Source organism: Emydura macquarii, unplaced genomic scaffold (genome assembly GCF_026122565.2).
Source record: "Emydura macquarii macquarii isolate MOO-44397 ecotype Brisbane River unplaced genomic scaffold, CSIRO-AGI_Emac_v2 contig_1253, whole genome shotgun sequence".
Lineage (NCBI taxonomy): Eukaryota > Metazoa > Chordata > Testudines > Chelidae > Emydura > Emydura macquarii.
The window spans coordinates 45,364,226-45,382,794 of NW_027131390.1; the positions used below are offsets into that span (position 1 = coordinate 45,364,226).

The window sequence follows — 18,569 nt, forward strand, 5'->3', positions numbered from 1 at the left end:
ATTGATTATAAGACTATCTCACAGCCTAACTGACTTCTACCCAGCACGTGGATGTAAAGGCCTAGCTTAAAGCATTAGGCTGCCGGAAAAGGACAATCTTAGTTCTTAACCACTTTGTAGGACACAGCATTGAGAAAGAACAGGCTTGTGACATTTGCCCACAAAAATCAAGTAATAGATGCAGCCTTTTAACCATTTCCTACTTCACATAGATGTTGTGAGGATAAATACTTTAAAAAGTATCTATATAATTACCACAGATAGACAGATTCCATGTCTGAAAGCAAACTGGAGAAAGGTGATGCACAGAGAATGAGAGAAAGATAAAACTTAAACTCTTGAGTGACATACAAAAAATAAAACCCATGCTCCTCAGTATCATTCATGAGATGCAACATGCCTGGGACTTAGCAATTCTGTATATTCCTCACTGTTACTATCACTATGTTGGACTACAAACTCTTAACAGCTGATGAAAGTAAGGGCCATGGTGCAAAGATGGGGAAGTCTCATGTAGATATATCACTGGAGGGACTGGAGTTTTTTGTGTCCATTGTCCAGGACCTTAGTACTGGAGCCATGAATGCGCTAGACAAAAATACAATCAAGTCTATGTTGAGAACAGTTCTAGCCCCCCTCCCCCACAAGCTACACCATGCCTTGTTAGTCCTAAGGTGGGGCCAGAGGGATGAGAATTTGTCTTTATTTTTTTAACACCTGATGTTAAAAATGTTACATTTCAAACTCACCAATTTTTCTCCCTTGGTTGTTTTACCTATAAATCATGAAAATACAGTAATGTTCCTAATAGTAGTTTTAAAAAAAATCTAATAATACATTCTGAGTTATCAGCTTCTGAATAATGCCTTTATACTCTCTAGTATGTCGTCTGATGGTCAAAAGAGTTCTCTACTATGAATAAAATAGCAGAAAGATGGGTGATTGCCACTTATTTCAATCACTGTACTATACATATTTATATGGCAAAATAATCAGTTAAAAGCTGTAACATGTTTCATATCTAAAAACTGAAGAACTAATTCTATAATATGTAAAGATACCACTAGACAATTTCTTTCAGATTATAACCAGGATCCAGAAAATAGTAATCTTTAAACAATAACTCTGTTTACTTTTCCATTAGAAAAGCTGTTACCTACAGTACCCAGCTTTGACAACAGATATTTGTGAGAAACAAAAGAAATTATCAATCAAATCACCATTATTTCTCATATGTTTTTTATACCCTCAACCTTCCAGGCTCCATTTAATGGCCATACTCACTGGGATTGAGGTTTAGTTAGGATGTCTTTCAGACAACTGCACCTAAATTGGATAGAAGGGTTATTACAAGGCAATCTTTTCCCCTAGACATTGAATGTGGTCCCAGACCCTGCCTGTTTTGTAATTAGAAAGCAGACGGAAGTTTCTCAGATGGCAGTTTGGAGAACTATCCACAGGACTAGTCTATTCCCCATCTAGTTTTATTTGTAACCTCTGAGAGGGCCATGAGGTCAAATTGATTCACCTTGAGGCAAAGGGCAAACCAAACTGAAGTTTGACATTGGCTGTGGCTTGGTTCTGAGTGACCCATCCTATGTGATCCTACAGGAAAATCTGGCTGGATTTGTGATGTTACTATTATTAACATAGAAGCTGACTTATTCTATCATGACTTCACTTTAGGACCGAGTAGAACAAGTCAGACATGGAGGGACATCACCTTTATTAAAAGCATCTTTGGTAATATTACAGACATACACAAATATAACATTGATCAAACAGATTCATTTTTAAAAAGTTTGCTCCAGTGTGAAAAGCTCACTGTAGAATGAATATATTTTGTGTAGTTATTTTTAACAGAAATACCATAAGTAACAACTACACAGTAAACTAGTGAGCATATAGCATGTCAAGTTCTCTGCTGATGTAAATTGGTGCAGCTTCATTGACTTCAAGCCAAAATACAGTTTAATAGTATTGGCTTTCAGGTACATACTAGGCTAGATTTACATTAGAATATAGACTATATTCCTAATTTTTTTATGATAAAAGTATACCTACAGGGGACAGCTTAAGATCTTGCAGGATATCATCAAAGTAATGAAACTCCGAGTTCTCCAGCTCCACCATTTCGTTCTCCAGCTCCACCATTTCGTTCTTCAGCTCCAGGATACGGCCCATCACGCCCTCCAGCACTTGTCGAATCACTAACCGTTTTTGTGGGTGAACGATCTGGTCGTAGGCAATCTCCAAGTTACGGAAAATTTGCACGTATTTGATGTACAAGGTGGCTAACATCTGGAACACTGTCATGTGGTCCTTCTGTGGCTTTAGGGGCTTATCTTCTGTCTCCCTCTGGAGCAGGCTGTTGAGGGCTTCTTGGGCTTCTGCCCACATCTTATTATAAGTGCTGATTGAAAGGAGAAAAGAATAGCTTAGCTGCAGATATAAGCATTGATTACCACAAACTGGATGCACAGTTGTTGAGTGTCTCCAGGACTCCAGAAGCGTGGATGTTGCATAAATGCAAGTCCTGAAGTGCATTTTAATTCTAAAAGGATTTTAATAACTTAGCTAAAATGTATTTTAAAGCAGAGTTTATGTATTTTAGCAGAGAGTTACTTAATTAAACCATAGCTCCTTTTTATTGTCTTTACTAGTAAAGCAGTATTAGAAATAGGCATTTTAAAATTATGCTTTAATAATGTAAAAAAGTTAGAAATTGTTGGAGTTCATCACAAAATATAGTTGTAACTACATCCCCAGTCTAGCAATGAGGTCTGCTTCGGCAGACCCTGCGCCTATGTGAAGCCCCACGGAAGGCAATGTCGGATCAGAATCCAAGGCATGTACTTCAGCCGTCACAACCCTGATTGCGTGATTCAATGTCCAGTGGCTGCAATTTAAAAAAATAAAATGTTAGGTTCCCTTTTAAAATTCTCTTGTCGGGTGTTGGGCTGCAACAGCACCAAAAAGGAGTTTAAAGGTTACAATGGGGGTGATGGTTTTTTTCGTCGAAAATTGGATGGAAAATGTGGAATTTACATCACCTGCATTTTGGGAACTATAGATTCTGCAAGGAATTGCTGGTATTTCCACAGGCTGTGGCAATATCAGCAGGCTTCTCTTACAGTTGAGTCTTTTCAGGATGGCTGCAATAGCAATGTCTGTGAGGGAACAAGGGAGGTAGTGTGGCTTAGAAGATACAGCATTGTGACTGAGAAGAGCATTCAGTCTCAGAGCCGTGTTGGAAATCCTGAACTGTGAAAGGAACGGGCATGTCACAAAGGGCTGGAACTCTGCTTTCATCATGTACCCTCAGTCTCTCAAATGCTGATGCACAACAGCTAGTAAGGTAGGAAAACAATGTGAGAAGGGACCTCAGAGGACAGAATGTATAGTTTTGTGATTAAGATGCTGGGCTGGGACTCAGGGGATATGTGTCTGTTTCTGGCTCTGTCATAAACTTTCTGTGTTGACTTGGTCAAGTCATTTAAGCTTCAGTTCCCAATATGCAAAATGGGGTTAATAATACTGTTTGTATCTGTCTTGTCTATTTAGATTGTGTTTTCTTCAGGGCAGAAGCTTTCTCTTACTATGTGGATGGTGCAGCACCTAGTAGAGTGGGGCCTCTTCGCTACTGTAATACAAATAAATAACAAGGTTTAAATCTGTAATGTAAATATAAGCTGCAATCAAAAAACCAGACCTGACTCCCTCGGAATTCTGGAGAGGGTTGTATCCAAAACTGGCTTTGCAGCCGAGGCTCCTGTCTACTGAAAGTACTGTTTTACTTCATCCAAAAACTAAGGCAAGCAGCCTGGCTAGAAAACTTATAGAGATGGAGCTCTCTGCTCCCTCTGTTGGGGAGAAGTGGAAAATCCAGCTCTGGCTAACATCATTTACATGAATTGTGATGTCGTTTACCCATAATTCCACATATTGAGTTTTTGTTGTTTTGGTTGGAACTGGTTTATGTTTTCATGTGTAAATGTGATAATAGGTTGTTGCCAGTACTGTGCTCAAGAAAGAACATAGAACTGTGCAGGATATGCCACCATGGGTGAGGAATGACCCTGTCTGAACAAGAGACTGACTTTGGTTGAATAACAAAGCTTGGCCTCAACAAAGAGATAGGAGGAATGGCTTTTGTCTTGAAGAACTCTGAACTAGAGAGTAGAAATTTGTCCTAGGGTCCTCTTCTGCTCTGTGCTCCCTATGTGGAATTCACCTGAGTGAAGAACTCCATAGAAAGGTTTGTCTGGATTAGTAGTGATGAAGTAGTAGTGCTGGCTCTGTGGAAAGGCCTCACTGGCAGCAGTGGAGTAGAGTGGGTTCCACGGGAAGTCCTGACTAGACCACCGGTGGTAATAGTGAGCTGACTTCACAGTGTCCCAACCCACTCAACCGGTGGAGGTAGAGCTGGAATCACTGGACTGGATTAGGTTGCTGCTCATTGGCATCAGATCTGGCAGAATAGCTCTCTGAGGTCTAGCACTAACAAGCAGAGGAGAACCACTCCCGATGTCCTTTGGCTATCACTGACACTAACTCAACTGTGAGTGCGGTTTTTGGTGGGTGGAGTTTGTGGTGATACAGGGCTGCGGAGCTACATACACTGGAGATTTATTATCTGGGACTGGAAGATGATCAAACTCTTGGTGTGATAATTTGGATTGCTCAGTTTGTTGTATATAAATGTATATCATAGTTTTGTTTCATGTTTCTTTTGGTTGTATAACTGTTTCTCCCCAACTTAAACATTCCTGTGTTCCATGTTTCTGAATGACTTTCGAATGCTTGTGGGTGGGGGGAAAAGCTTCCCGTAAGGGTGACTAGGAAAGCTTTATTTTTATTTCCGAGAGCCAGAAATAAGAGTACTGCTCTGGGTGAGGTTTGAGCCATATATCTATTTATCTTAGAGAAGGACCCTAAATACATTGAATCAAACCTTTGTTGCTGTCATTGGCACCTGGGAGAAAGATAATGCTTAACCCTACATTCCAGAGTAAAGCAGGAGGACAGGGCAGGGATGCAATAGAATTATATCTGTTACATTTCATAGAGCCATTTCGGAACAGATATCTTGCTAGTCTGATTGGGACTGAGAGTGCAGTTGTGTATTCATTTTCTGTTGTGATGATGAGGCTAAGCAGCTGCAACCTGTGCATAGATTGGAATGTTTGTAAGCCAATCAATTGTTCCCTCATGTCTATGCATTTTATAATACTGAATGATACACTTGCAGCTGTAATGAGGCTATGGTGATAACAGAATAATATTGCAGTCAGGTTTCTCATCTTGGACATAGTGGCTTGAACTCTCTCTATTTGTTTATTTCTTAAGGTTATTGATGGATATATTGTGACTCATGAGAATGCTCAGCAAAACTATTAACAATCTGAGCACTGCTATTGAATTTACATGATTTAATTTTTTTAAAGTGTAGACTATACTTCTCAGCTTTTTCAGGCTGCAGCTGGCCTTGCTCTTCTTAATGTATTTACAGCCCACCCACATCTTTCCTCCTTTCTTCCTACTTCATTTACGTCCCATTGCACCGAATGAATCAGTAGATTGCAGCAATTAACCCAGGTGCAAGAGATAAACAAAATAAAATCACTAACATAGGAAAGATTGGCACAAACAAGAGCACCATTAGTTGTGCCCTGACAGCTCAGCCAATTGATCAATGGGGGTTTTGTACACTTTCTTAGAACTGGGGACTCAGATGAATGGAAACCAGTGAGACTCATGGGGTACTCCAGCACAGATGAACACAATACAGTATTGTACTTTCCTAGCAATGTGTATCCAGAATCAATTTTGCAGTGGGGCGGTTATAAATCTTTGAGGATGTCTGGTCCTATAGACTGTACTCCAACTACAGGCCTGATTTATGAACAGTGGGTATCCTCAGGCTAGAACATTTCAAATGCATGTGGTTTCAGAGCTGACAATAGGCATCAGTGCAACCAAAACTGCCCATACAACTGTCCACTCCATTTTACAATAACCTCTTTCTATCTCCCCAGACTGGGGAGAGTGCCAAGTGTTCTCCCATTGTGCCAGCTGATAGTCACAGTTTCTTTTTATATTTTTGAATGCTTTTTTTTTTTTTTTTTTTTAATTAAAGCATGTTAACATAAGGCAAAACACACTGGAAATAATTGTATAAACCATAAGCATTAAGAATCTGATAAGTGTAAGATAATTAGAAATTAATGCAAGCATGTTCTCATGGATTGGTTTCATGTCTGTGGAGATCATGACATATTTGTCTGTTTTTCCAGCATTACCATTCAATCTAAATAAAGGAAAGGAAAGGCGGAAAAAACAAAGAATAAAACATCAAGGAAGAGAAACAGGAGGGAAAAGAGACATCAAAACAAGCAAGGCAAGATCCTCAAATGGTGTATGCTGACTTACATCATTTAAGGATCTGACCCTGCCAGTGTTTAAGATGATAAGCCAGCTGACGCATAACCAGAATGGGCACTACGCAGCTGTGATGAAGGAAGTGTGTTTTGAGTCTCAGAAGACGTTGCCAGATCTGATCATGCTTATGCAAATCCTCACGTAAATAATCAGTGACTAAGGCAGGGCTGGTCCATGTGCACAGTAACATTCGGGCTCAGATGAGGCACAGTCTCTTCCTGAGCTAGTAGGGGCACATAGGGAGCACACCCACTGCAATCTCCCTTAGTTTCTATGGTCTCTCCTCCTCTTTCAGGGTGATTAATGCACTCTATGCGCTAGAAGGAGAAATCTCTGTGCTCAGGGGAGTGCTTGGCCACAGCCTGGAACTATAGGAGGTGAGTAAGGCCCTTTGAGCCCTCCCCACCTTACTAACCAGGCAGCATATGGCCCTAAACTCACTGTTCATTTTGCCCATTTGCTAAGGTTTTTCCCCCCGCACAAGGTTTAAAGGGCACTGCACCCCTGTCTTTTAGAGAAAGAGGGACCTATGGGCAAAAATGGCTTCTATTCACCAAGGAAAGAGTAAAACAAAATCCTGGCTACTGACTTTTCTTTTAATCTTAAAGGAAGATCTCTGCTAGTTGTGATGTACACCAGGAGCTGTCATCAAGACATCATGCTCACTTTCCTTCGTTATTAGGCAGTGGGTCACAAGTACTGGTGCATGAAGTTACATAAGAAGTGAATTTAACCCAGTTATGGTGAAGAGCATAATTATGACCCTGATCCTGCTAATAATCATGCACATGCTTAACATTTCTAGCATAGGTAGTCCCATTGAATTCAATTGGGCTATGCATGGTGGTAAAATTAAATGAGTGCATGAGTGTTTTCAGGATCTGTAACTGTGCCTGGGGCATCCAGCATGCTTACTCAGCAGTGATAGGAATAAGCAGCAGAAGTAGTAGCAATTGCAGTTAACTATAAAGAGTGTAAATGACCGCATTCAAATTCTGAAAGTGTAATTCAAGAGAAGAGGGGATGCAGGAAGGAGGAGTTATTTGGAGGTCTAACCTACACTATATGAGGTGTAGGGGGAACTAACGCAACTGAGTGTACTTTTCATTCTTTGTGTCCATGTTCTTAAAGTTAACCTCTGCTTGTGTACTGTGTGTGTGTAGATATCTACACATGCGCACACACACAGTATGAGCAGTACTGCTGATTGCCATAGCAGCTGAAAGGCAAGGAATGTTACAGGGGAAAATAAACAACATCGAGTAATGGGATGAGAAAAATATATATGCTTACTTAATTCCAGAGGCCCTAAAGTACTTTCTGGCAGCTCTTATGGCTTTGGGGAGAAGAGAGTCCTGCCTTCCTGATCAATATATCCCTTCAACTCTCTGTGCTGCCAGAGAGAGTAAACAAAGTCCAGATATTATTAGTCAATCAAGAATACTTTATTAATCATCCAGCCTTTGTGCCATGGTATGACTTCTTCTAGATTGAACTTCACTTTTATTATTCAGAATAAAGTACGACCTACTCATTTAAAAGTGAGGCTTAAAAATACATTTTTGTGGTCAAACTGATACAAGAATTGTTTAAAACACTGTCAAGTTATCTGTGACACTTATTTAATATTCCTCTCTTTGGCCTGACAATACATTTCCATCTGGCATTTCTTTTTCAGTTTGGAAAAACTAACTTATGTGCTTTTTTCAACAGAACTGAAATTAATCCATTTATTTTTGTTGCACCTCTTCCACATTCATGCTGAAATATTTGCAGGGTTAACATTAAGCATGTGAGTTGTTCCTCTGACTATTTGCTGGATTGGGGCTATAGTGATTTATGTCAATTAATTTTTGTGAACCAGCAACAATTAGTTGACATCTGCTGCAGAGCTAGCAGAGGGAAATCAAAATACTTTGGGCGAGTGATTGGAAGTTCAAGCCACTCTGTGGGGATGATGAAGAGAGGGGAGTTGTACTCCAGCAGAAGTCACAGAAGGTATTTTGGCTTACAGAAAGGTGTCTGAACTGTAACAGCTGAGCTGTTACTCCCCTTCAAGGTGCAACTCACACTCTGTGCAGTGTCTGTCTGCTGGTTGGTGTACACAAACAGAAATGTGACTTCCCATTGGGAGACTTCTACATCAGGGTACAAGGGAGAAAGGCTCCCTCAAGCGCTCTCATCCCGCTTTGCATATCCACACAGGGCTGGACACGCAGGTACTGGATGGGCTGGAAATACTATAAGGACATCACTCTCTTTCTTGGTATATTTTTGCTTTTGGTCCCAGAAAAAAGCAGGGGTTCCTGAGGCCCATGAGAATGAAAGGTTAGCTGTCTCCCAAAAAGGCTATCCAAACCTGTTCTGTTCAAAACCTTTCAATTCCAGTTTTGGGTCAAACTTGCTCACTGTATCCCTAAAATTAAGCTTGGTTTTAAAATTCTTCCCAAGCTATTTCAAGATGATGGAGCATACAGTGGAACTACATGAATTGCCTTGACTATTTCCAGGCCAGCCAATGATTTTCTATAGATTCAGTAGCAAAAGGGCAACATAAAGAAGGATAAAGTTGGCTAGACTCTAGATATCACTGCAGTAAGTAAACACAGCACACTGGCATTGTTAACACAAACAGCCATGCACTTCTGCCTTCTCTAATTTCATTCTTCAGCAGTACAACAGAGAAGGAACACAGGATAAAAGACTGTTTGGCACAAACGTAATGGGAAACCACTGCAAAGGCCAGAAAGCCTGCTTCACTAAACACCAGCTGTAACACTGCATCTCAACAGCTTTTAAGCACCTGCTGTTGCCCAAACTCACAAGGCTGATGAAAAGATACTTCTTTACTCAAAGAAGGGCATGGTGCTGGTGAATTTTAATAGAACAGCCAGAAATAGCAATTCACGCAGTTTAGGTGGGGAGGGGATTACCATATGCTGAATTTTACCGTACCATGCTCTACAGAGCAGCCTTTTATCTAACCACTGCAGCTTATCCAGTCTGAGGGCAATATGATGCCCTCTTCTTTGAGACAAGGAGCGGAGCAAACGCATGCTTTCCCTGGCAAAATTGGAAGAATGTTCCTATGTTGTCTGTGGCTGGAGAAGTATATAAATGGCAGCTCTGCAGTCTTACAGTAGTACTACATCCCCATCACATAACCACCAGTAGCTTCTCCACATCAAAGATCCTGTACTGCATTATATATGTTGAAGGGCTGGGTGGGACGTGGCTAGCCAGACAGGATCCAGAACCAGGGAGTGGCTGTTCTCTACTGTATGCTCCAGCTCTAAGACTCCTTAATTTACACTGCACTGTATTGTGCACAGGAATGAGATTTATTACACCATTAACTCCACTCCACACAGCTTCTTCTCCCTTGGAGAGGGAAGTAGTGTCCAGCTGTACCGCTGGCGGGCAGCACTGCCATTGCTGGTGAGGGGAGGGGAGGACTGCAGACACAGGACAAGCATTCTGCTCAGATGTCCTGAAGTCTTCAGTGGGCCAACATTCTCTATTAATCCTTAGGGTTCATATCTGGAGAAAGCTATACAACTGTAACTCCTTTCCATGAATATGGTCTGTTTTCTAGCATAACTGTAATTGTAAATTTCTCCCTGACAATGTTTTGTTTTCTTCCAAAACAGAAGACCATGGCCCTTAATCCAATTACTCTCTCCTAAATGGAACCTGCAAACTCTTTCAAATTCTGTAATTCTAATAATTATACAGGACAGTCTTAGAATACAAGATGGATGGCAATAAACATTGTCTTTCCATGATAAAATATTTTCAACATGAAGTTGATTTTGTTATCTCAGATAAGTATACTTGATAGTTCTTGAAAGAAATATACTTGAATAAAAACATGTGGTCAAGGAATATCTTCATGTGTGTTTATAAAACAATCTAATCCCCCAGTCAGCCAAAATGCTTATTTAGCAGCTACAGTGTCATCTCACTAATTCAAAACACCTCTGTTCCTCCTTTAGACTTGTTTTAACAAGCATGTTCTCCTAGATTACAGGTGGCAAACACAAAAACTAAGCACAGAGATAAGCATTATGAAAACTTAAGAAAATCTAAAACTACTATTATCAGATCATATTAAGCTTTTAGTTAGAATCATTATCCTTGATAGCCTGAAACTTTCTAATTAGTGTCATAGATTAGTCATAGAATCATAGAATATTAGAGTAGGAAGGGACCTCAGGAGGTCATCTAGTCCAACCCCCTGCTCAAAGCAGGACTAACCTCAGCTATATCATCCCAACCAGGGCTTTGTCAAGCCTCAGCTTAAAAACCTCTAAAGATGGAGATTCCACCACCTCCCTAGGTAACCCATTCCAGTGCTTCACCACCCTCCTAGTGAAAAACATTTTCCTAATGTCCAACCTAGACCTCCTGCCCTGCAACTTGAGACCGTTGCTCCTTGTTCTATCATCTGCCACCACCGAGAACAGCCTAGCCCAATCCTCCCGGGAACTCCCTTTCAGGTAGTTAAAGGCCGCTATCAAATCCCCCTCATTCTTCTCTTTTGCAGACTAAACAAGCCCAGTTCCCTCAGCCTCTCCTCATAAGTCCTGTGCTCCAGCCCCTAATCATTTTTGTTGCCCTCCGCTGGACTCTCTCCAACTTGTCCACATCCTTTTTGTAGTGGGGGGCCCAAAACTGGACACAATATTCTAAATGCGGCCTCACCAATGCCGAATAGAGGGGAATAATCACTTCCCGTGACCTGCTGGCAATGCCCCTCCTAATGCAGCCCAATATGCTATTCGCCTTCTTGGCAGCCAGGGCACACTGCTGACTCATATCCAGCTTTTTATCCACTGTTACCCCCAGGTCCTTTTCTGCAGAGCTGCTGCCCAGCTCTTTGGTCCCCAGTCTATAGCTGTGCATGGGATTCTTCCTTCCTAAGTGGAGGACTCTGCACTTTTCTTTGTTGAACCTCATTAGATTTCTTTTGGCCCAATCCTCCAGTTTGTTTAGATCACTCTGTATCCTATCCCTACCTTGCAGGGTATCTACCACTCCCCCCAGCTTAGTGTCGTCCGCAAACTTGCTGAGGGTGCAATTTCTACCCCATCCTCCAGATCATTAATAAAGATGTTGAACAAAACCGGCCCCAGGACCGACCCCTGGGGCACTCCGCTTGTGACCGGTTGCCAGCTAGACATGGAGCCATTGATCACTACTCATTCTTCCCTGTTCACCCTTTTAAAATATAGGCACACCACTAGCTTTCTTCCGTTCTCTGGAACTTCTCCAGTGTTCCAAGACCTATTGAAAATTAACATTAAAAGTCAAGAGAGCTCCCCAACCAATTCTTTTTAAACTCTTTGATGCAAGTTATCCAGACCTACTGATTTAAAAATGGCTAGCTTTAGTAGTTGCTGTTTAACATGCTCCTTAGCTGCTGTTGGACTTGAAAGCATTTCATCATCAACATCTGATGTGAATACAACATCTAGCTTTTTCCCAAATACTGAACAGAAATAGTGAAACCTCTGCCACCAAATTTTATTATAAATGTATGTTCATGTCTCATAAAATATCAATTGTCATTCTAAAGAAAAAAAGAATGCACTGTTGTTCCCTTTCATAAAATACAAACATCTTAAAAAAACCTCTGTAATACAGTCCATTGTCTGCATTAGACCAGACAACCTGAAGTTTACCGAATTGCCAGAGTAATGACATTAGGGCTAATAGAAAATAAAGATTATTGGATAGTCAAGGTAGTTTAAATAATGTATGAATTAATCTGATTCACCATTGCAGTAACTTCCTACATAAAGAAAAATAATTTGCTACCCTAACACAAATAGTATATGATCATGTAATTAAAGACTGCATTAAAATGAATACACAAAAGGGGGGCAAATTAAGGTTGCAAAGGCATCCTTAAGTGTAGTATTTCCTAATTTTTAAGTCTTTGACTTTGCAACCTTTAACAATGTTCTTTTAATGTAATATTTTCGATGACATAAAATAAATGGTTGGTTTCTTTTAGCTGCTTTGTCGGAATTGGAAGGGGAGAGACCAAAGATGGTCTTATTTTCGGTGTTCAATTATCTACTTTATATAAATCCAGTATTCTCAGTTCTGACAACTGGATTATGTTGAATCATGATGAATATTTAAAAGATCTTCACTATTTTCTTTTCATGGCAATGGCGGATGCCATAAAAGAAGAAGTTAGTACTATTCATAGAATGGCCCAGGCTCTGCTTTTACTAGGCCTGACTTAGCAAGGCTTGGACAAGCTGAGAAGTTACTGCTCAAGCTCTTAAAAGCCACATAAAAGGTTGAGGAACTGGTAAAGGTGGAAGAACACTCAGCAGGAAAATATGCAATGCAAACACATCTGTGAAAATCTCCTGTTGTGTGTTGAACAAAAGTATATCTGTATGCAAATGTTAGCCATCAGAATAATTTAGAAAGTGTGATATGTTGAGCATTTCCTAAGCAGCCCTAAGTGAATACAATACTGTGCACCCTTTATAGAGTGTTCCAACTACAACTGTCCTTTAGAAAATGTTGAACATATCCAGCCAGACTTGCCAACTCTCTCTCCCGTTGAAAGAAAATGGCCTGAACTGGCAAGGTACTGAATGCCTCCTGAAGGCATTCTCAGCTCCCAGGACCTGATTCAAAGCCCATTGAAATCAATGGAATACTTAACTTCAGTGGGTTTTGGATCAGGCCTCTATTGAAGTCAGTGGGTGTTGAGGATGGTCAGCACCTCTCAGGATGTGTTCAGCACTTTGCAGGATTGGACTAACACTCTCTGTGACATGTCTATACAGGCCAACTGTCTCCATTCAGGAGGGACAACCTTATGAATTGACAGGTTCCTTGTGTTGACAGGTCCCCCAAAATAATTTTGCCCTGTATCTTTCAATGATAACTAAGATTGTGTCCCTCCTGGATAGCATAAATTAGCTAGATGGTCCCTTAATTGCCTTTTAAACTCATTTCAAAATGTTTTTTAACTTAAATACAATTTACATTATATAACTGTTAAATTCAATCCATTTCACAACCATATAAGAGCATTCACATTAACCCACTGAGAATCAGTTCAGATGTGCTGTGAAAAACATAAGAAAGCTAAGGCAAGGTAAGGCATGCTCCTATCCCATGATTCCTGACATCACCCACAGCCCTTCAAGCACGTCAGGGAGGAGTTACAAAAACATTTTAAAAGTGTACTAAGTGATCATACATTAAAATAAATGTACATAGATTTATCAGTATTGCCAAGCCCAAGTACTTAAAAATGATGAGATTGGTTTTAACATCAGGAGATTTAAAAGATGATACATTTTGGGGTCTTTTTATTTGCCTGCTAATCTTGGAGCATTTAGGAATCACATTTTCAAGCTTTTCTCTGCAGCCACCAAGATTAGAAACTGTTTTGTTTTTTTTAAATGGAAGCTAAGATTCTCAGGTAATAACCAAATTCCAGCAGCTGGAGTTTTAGGAAAAAATACCACCTATTGCAACACTGATTTACTGATGTGCAATCATCTAACTACAAAAACCTGTGCAATTACTTAATTCAGCTTTATACAGGTGGCAGATTATTCAGATGTGTACTTGTGAATAATTGTATTGGACACTGCAATTATCCCCATGCTATGAATGTCTATTTATATCTGAATGGAGTAATCACTCAGACTGGGCCAACTAACCCAAGGTGCATGTAGTTGGAGTATCTCACCAGCTTCACTTCTTGGTTTGGAATAAAACCTGTACAAGTTCTTACCTTGTGGTAGCTGGACTGTGTATCATTTTGGAAGAACCGATTAACACCCTGCCATGCCCTGCCCCTTCAATTAAGGGTTCAATAAAGAATTGTGTCTGAGGCTATTTCTTCATTGCAGAGTTAACGCAAAATATATACACTTGAGTTAACTCCTCTCCAGTTAGCCTTACTTGAGTGAGAGCAGTCATAGTGCAAAATAACATTCCAACTGCAAAAAGTAATTAAATTAGTAACAGAGAAGGATTGTCGTAGCACCTGATGAGTTGCACTAATTTGAGCTGTATCCTGTACCCTCTGACAGGCCAGTCAACCTGAGTTTAAAGCACCTCCCCTCAGCTTATGGTTTCTGTGCATTGATGGGACTTGAGTTAGGGGCAACGTTTGTGTTATAACTCAAATTAACTGCAGTGAAGATGAGCCTTAAGATTACTTCCTAGAAGGGTTCAAACTTAGCTCTTTAATATGGCTGGTAGTTATTTTAAAAGTTGGAGTTTGAATACAAATTGTATTCACTAATTGGTATGCTTTCCCTAATGTGATTTAAAAGATACTATACCAATTGTATTGTCTAATTAGTGCCAGACTGTGCCATTATAGCCAGTGGCTAAAGTAGATTGAAACAAGATGGGAAGCCAAAGATGAAGGGATAGTTGTGAGGGAGCCCTGCTTACCCAAGCAGGGGAGCAGAAAGGGAACTCCCATCTCCCTTTAGCAGAGGAGGAGGAGTTGAACTCTCTTCTATTCCCCTTTCTTTAAATCTTGATTAAGGCTCAGCCCTGAGTACTGGGTGGTTGGAAGTCCAACCCATCATGGAAAACTCTGAGAGGCGTTGTTCTTCCCTGAAGCATGACATCTGCTGAAAGTCCTGGGAAGAACATCATGGATTGTCCTTTGCAGCCACCAGATCTGGGATGAGGAGCCGAGGGTTAGTGGTGGGGAGAACACTGTGAGTTGGATGAGAAAGGTGATTAAGACTGGTAGCCAGTGGGGATAGGGAACATAGTTGGGTGTGACTGGAGGCCAGGTGGCAGAGAGAGGCAGATCACCTGAGGAGCTGGGATAGGGAGAACTGAAACTTGCTGGACAAGGAGACTGGAACAAGAATGAGAAGCCTGAGGAGTGGAGAATGGAATTGGGACTAGGAACCAGAGGTGCAAAAGAGACAGGACTGCGACAGGGATAGATGGGACGGGATGGAAAAAATAGGGGGAAAAAAACCAGTGGAAGAAATCATGTGTGATAGTGTAATTAAAGATTGTATCATAATGCATACGCACAAGAGGCCAAATCAATGTTGCACAAGCAATCTTAATTCTGGAATATCCCAACTTTTGATGTAATGTAACCTTTCCTTTTAATGTAATGTGTGTGTAATAAAGTAATAATTTTTTAAGAGACATTAATATGACACCTGGCAGACATTTTCATACTGTGCCATGTTGTTCCTTGTCACAAGCATATAGATTTTGCAAGAATATAAACTTCTAAAGTTATGTATTGTAAGTATGAGAGTTCAGTACACATATACTGCTGTATCTGTAAACTGTTAAAACAAAAGACACAATCTTTCCCCTGTGTGGGAAGAACAGTAGCCTAGTACATTGTGGGTTATAGCAGAGTACAAATAATAGTAATATTAGCCTAAATTTGCAAATATGATTAATGATTCTGGGTGCCCAATCTGAGACCTGTAAAGGAAGTGAGCGCTCGGCTCATTCTATGGGTGTGCCTTCATTTTGAGTTGGGGTGTGATTCCAAGCTCAAGGAGACATACTCATGCTAGATTTTTGAGAGCTAGTGTGCTAAAAATAGACAGTAGTCGCAGCAACATGGGCAGAAGGGGCTCGCTGCCCTGTGTGTGTGCCTGTCACAAATATTAAAGACATACTTGGGGCAGCTAGCTCCTCCTGCTGCTTGTGCTGTCATGGCTACACTCTATTATTAGAGTGAAGGTTGGGCTAGTGTAAATATGTCTCCTTGAGTTGGCAATCAACCCCCCAGCTTGCAGTGTAGGCATACCCTGTAAACCAGGCCCCTTAAATTTGGACACCTAAAAACTGCAGCATCTGAAATCACTGGTCACTTTTGAAAATTGAGCTAGTAATATTATATTAGTACATTGCCTGGACTGCTTTTACAAAACAATGCAAAATGGTATTTTTGTTTAAAGAGGTACACCAGCTTGGAAACTAGTCCATTTCAATTTTTCTTTTTTTGTTTATAATTTTTTTAAATGATTTTTCTCTTCTCTATTGCTGGTTGATAACCCACACAAACAGGAAGGGAAAGTGACTAATTGTAGAGGATAAACAGGGAAACTGACTATACACAAAGTAAACAAACTGGTGGGGGGGGGGGGGGGAGGACCTCAGAGGAAGTTTTCCTCTCTAATTCTTCTGAGGTTAATTTTAGGTGTTACTTTTAACAATGGTAGGTTTAAAAAAAAATCAGCCGTAAATATGATTTGCAAGTTGACAGCATCTCATTACATCAGTGTGGCCCCCTGTCTTTCTTGTACTGGGAATACTGCAAAGTAACATTGAGGAAGTAAGAGGACATGAACATTTTTCTGAATCCTTGCATAGCAGTAAATGAAATTGGGTTAATTTACACACACACATTTACACCCCCCCTAGGTTTTTCAAATGGGTGAATTTACACAACCACCCTCCCACCCCGTCCAGGTTTTTCCACAGCACTAAGTTTTCTGAGCCTGGCTCTTTCCAAAGCTGCTTTTCAAACAAAGTACCCCTTCCGCCCCCTCCCTCCTGCGACATCTCCCCAGGTGACTGGGTGAGATGTTTACTTACCTGTGCGACATGCTTTTGGTTTTTCCTCCTGTCTTCGCTTCACTACTTTCCCATCCAAAATACCATGGCTGTGTCTATTGCTGGAGGCGGGTGATGATGGTGATGGAGGGGGGTTGCCTACTTCTTACTAAAAAATTAAAAAACTGGTGCCACAAACTCTCTCTAGTGGCCCCAATCAGAAGCTGCTTGGGAGGCCCCGAAGCACCATGATTTTGGGCCCCTTCTTGGGGCAGTTTGGCTCCGCACTATGGGTTGCCCCAGCGTCAGTGGCTTATGTTGCTCCTGGCAGGTCAGACTGGCTGGGCCTTGGAGCTGTTGCTGGAGGCTGCTTGTTGTGCCCCGCGCACCTAGTTACAGTGGTTGTCAACCTCCCCTCCTTCGCTTAGCAACTGGACGCCAAGCCTCCCAGCAATCCCTCCCCCCCAGCTGTTGCTATGGAAGCCGGTGGGCCTCCTGCTGCCGCCTGTGCCTGGGTTTACCCTTGTGCTGCAGGCTAGGGTTGCCAACATTGTATTTCAAAAACATGGGACTGTTTTCTTAGCACCCCTCTGGGGGAGGAGTACCCTGGCCCTCCGGGAGGCAGGCGTGGGGTGCCCAGTATCACATGGGGGGCTAACTGTGTGGCAGTTGAGGAAACCTTCCGCTCCACACAGCAGTCAGGCAGTCTGGGCCGCCGGAAGTGAACAGGGCAGTGCTGCAGGGCTGGGTCTGCAGGGGAGTGGAAAGATGTGCCCCTGAGTACTGGCCTCCTGATGGACACGGTCCCCTGTTGACTCCAGCCCTTGGGCATGGCCCTATCTGCTTTCCCTGCGCCAGCTCTGTCAGAGGTGTGGGTCTCATTGTACTAGGGCCTGTATGTATTCATGAGACACCCCAGGCTCTGGAGGGTTTACCCCCTAAATAGACCAGACAAAGGGCAGGAGAAAGGAAGTATTGTTATCCCCATTTTACAGATGGGAAACTGAGGCACAAAGGGTATGTCCACACTGCAGTTAGGCACGATCCTCCCAGACTGGGTAAACAGACTCGCATTAATGCACTAAAAATAGCAGCATGGATTTTATAGGGACCGTCCTGATATTTGGGGCTTTGTCTTATTTAGGCGCCTATTACTTCCCACTCCCTGTCCCAATTTTTGAGACTTTCTATCTGGTCACTCTAATGGATTTTGCGCCATTGGTGGAGGCTTAGCTTAGCCACCTGAGCTCAGGCCCAGAGTTCTTTTATCATTTTGATATGAAATTAAAAAATGGAATCCGTTGAATGGAAAATGCTTCGGTATTACTCTTCTTGAAAAAACAATTCTGATTTTCCAGAGGAAATGAGTATACTCATAAGGACAAATAGGTAAGCTGTTTGAGTGAAAAATGGCACATTTTCCCAGCAAAGCTGGTTATTGCCCTAAAACCAGGGAAATGTGTGGTTTTTTACATATTTTCACTCTGAAAATTAGAGATTGATGCAAGATTTGAGGGATAAATGAAACCGTGCAGATTGTCATGGGTCATTCAGGACACTGATGATCTCATCAAACTGATCTC

At 41.4% G+C, this 18,569-nt stretch overlaps 1 protein-coding gene across 1 annotated transcript in view; it reads right to left on the reverse strand.

The window, feature by feature from the left end:
- IQCA1 (IQ motif containing with AAA domain 1) overlaps nt 1-17,304 on the reverse strand; it is a 141,467-nt gene extending 124,163 nt beyond the window's left edge. The window contains exons 1-2 of the mRNA XM_067548658.1: nt 17,029-17,304; nt 2,065-2,413 (exon numbers count right to left, since the gene is read on the reverse strand). Of these exons, the coding sequence (XP_067404759.1) occupies nt 2,065-2,413; nt 17,029-17,039 (360 nt within the window). The 5' untranslated portion in view covers nt 17,040-17,304. The remainder of the gene's footprint in view (nt 1-2,064; nt 2,414-17,028) is intronic.
- Nucleotides 17,305-18,569: the final 1,265 nt, after the last annotated feature.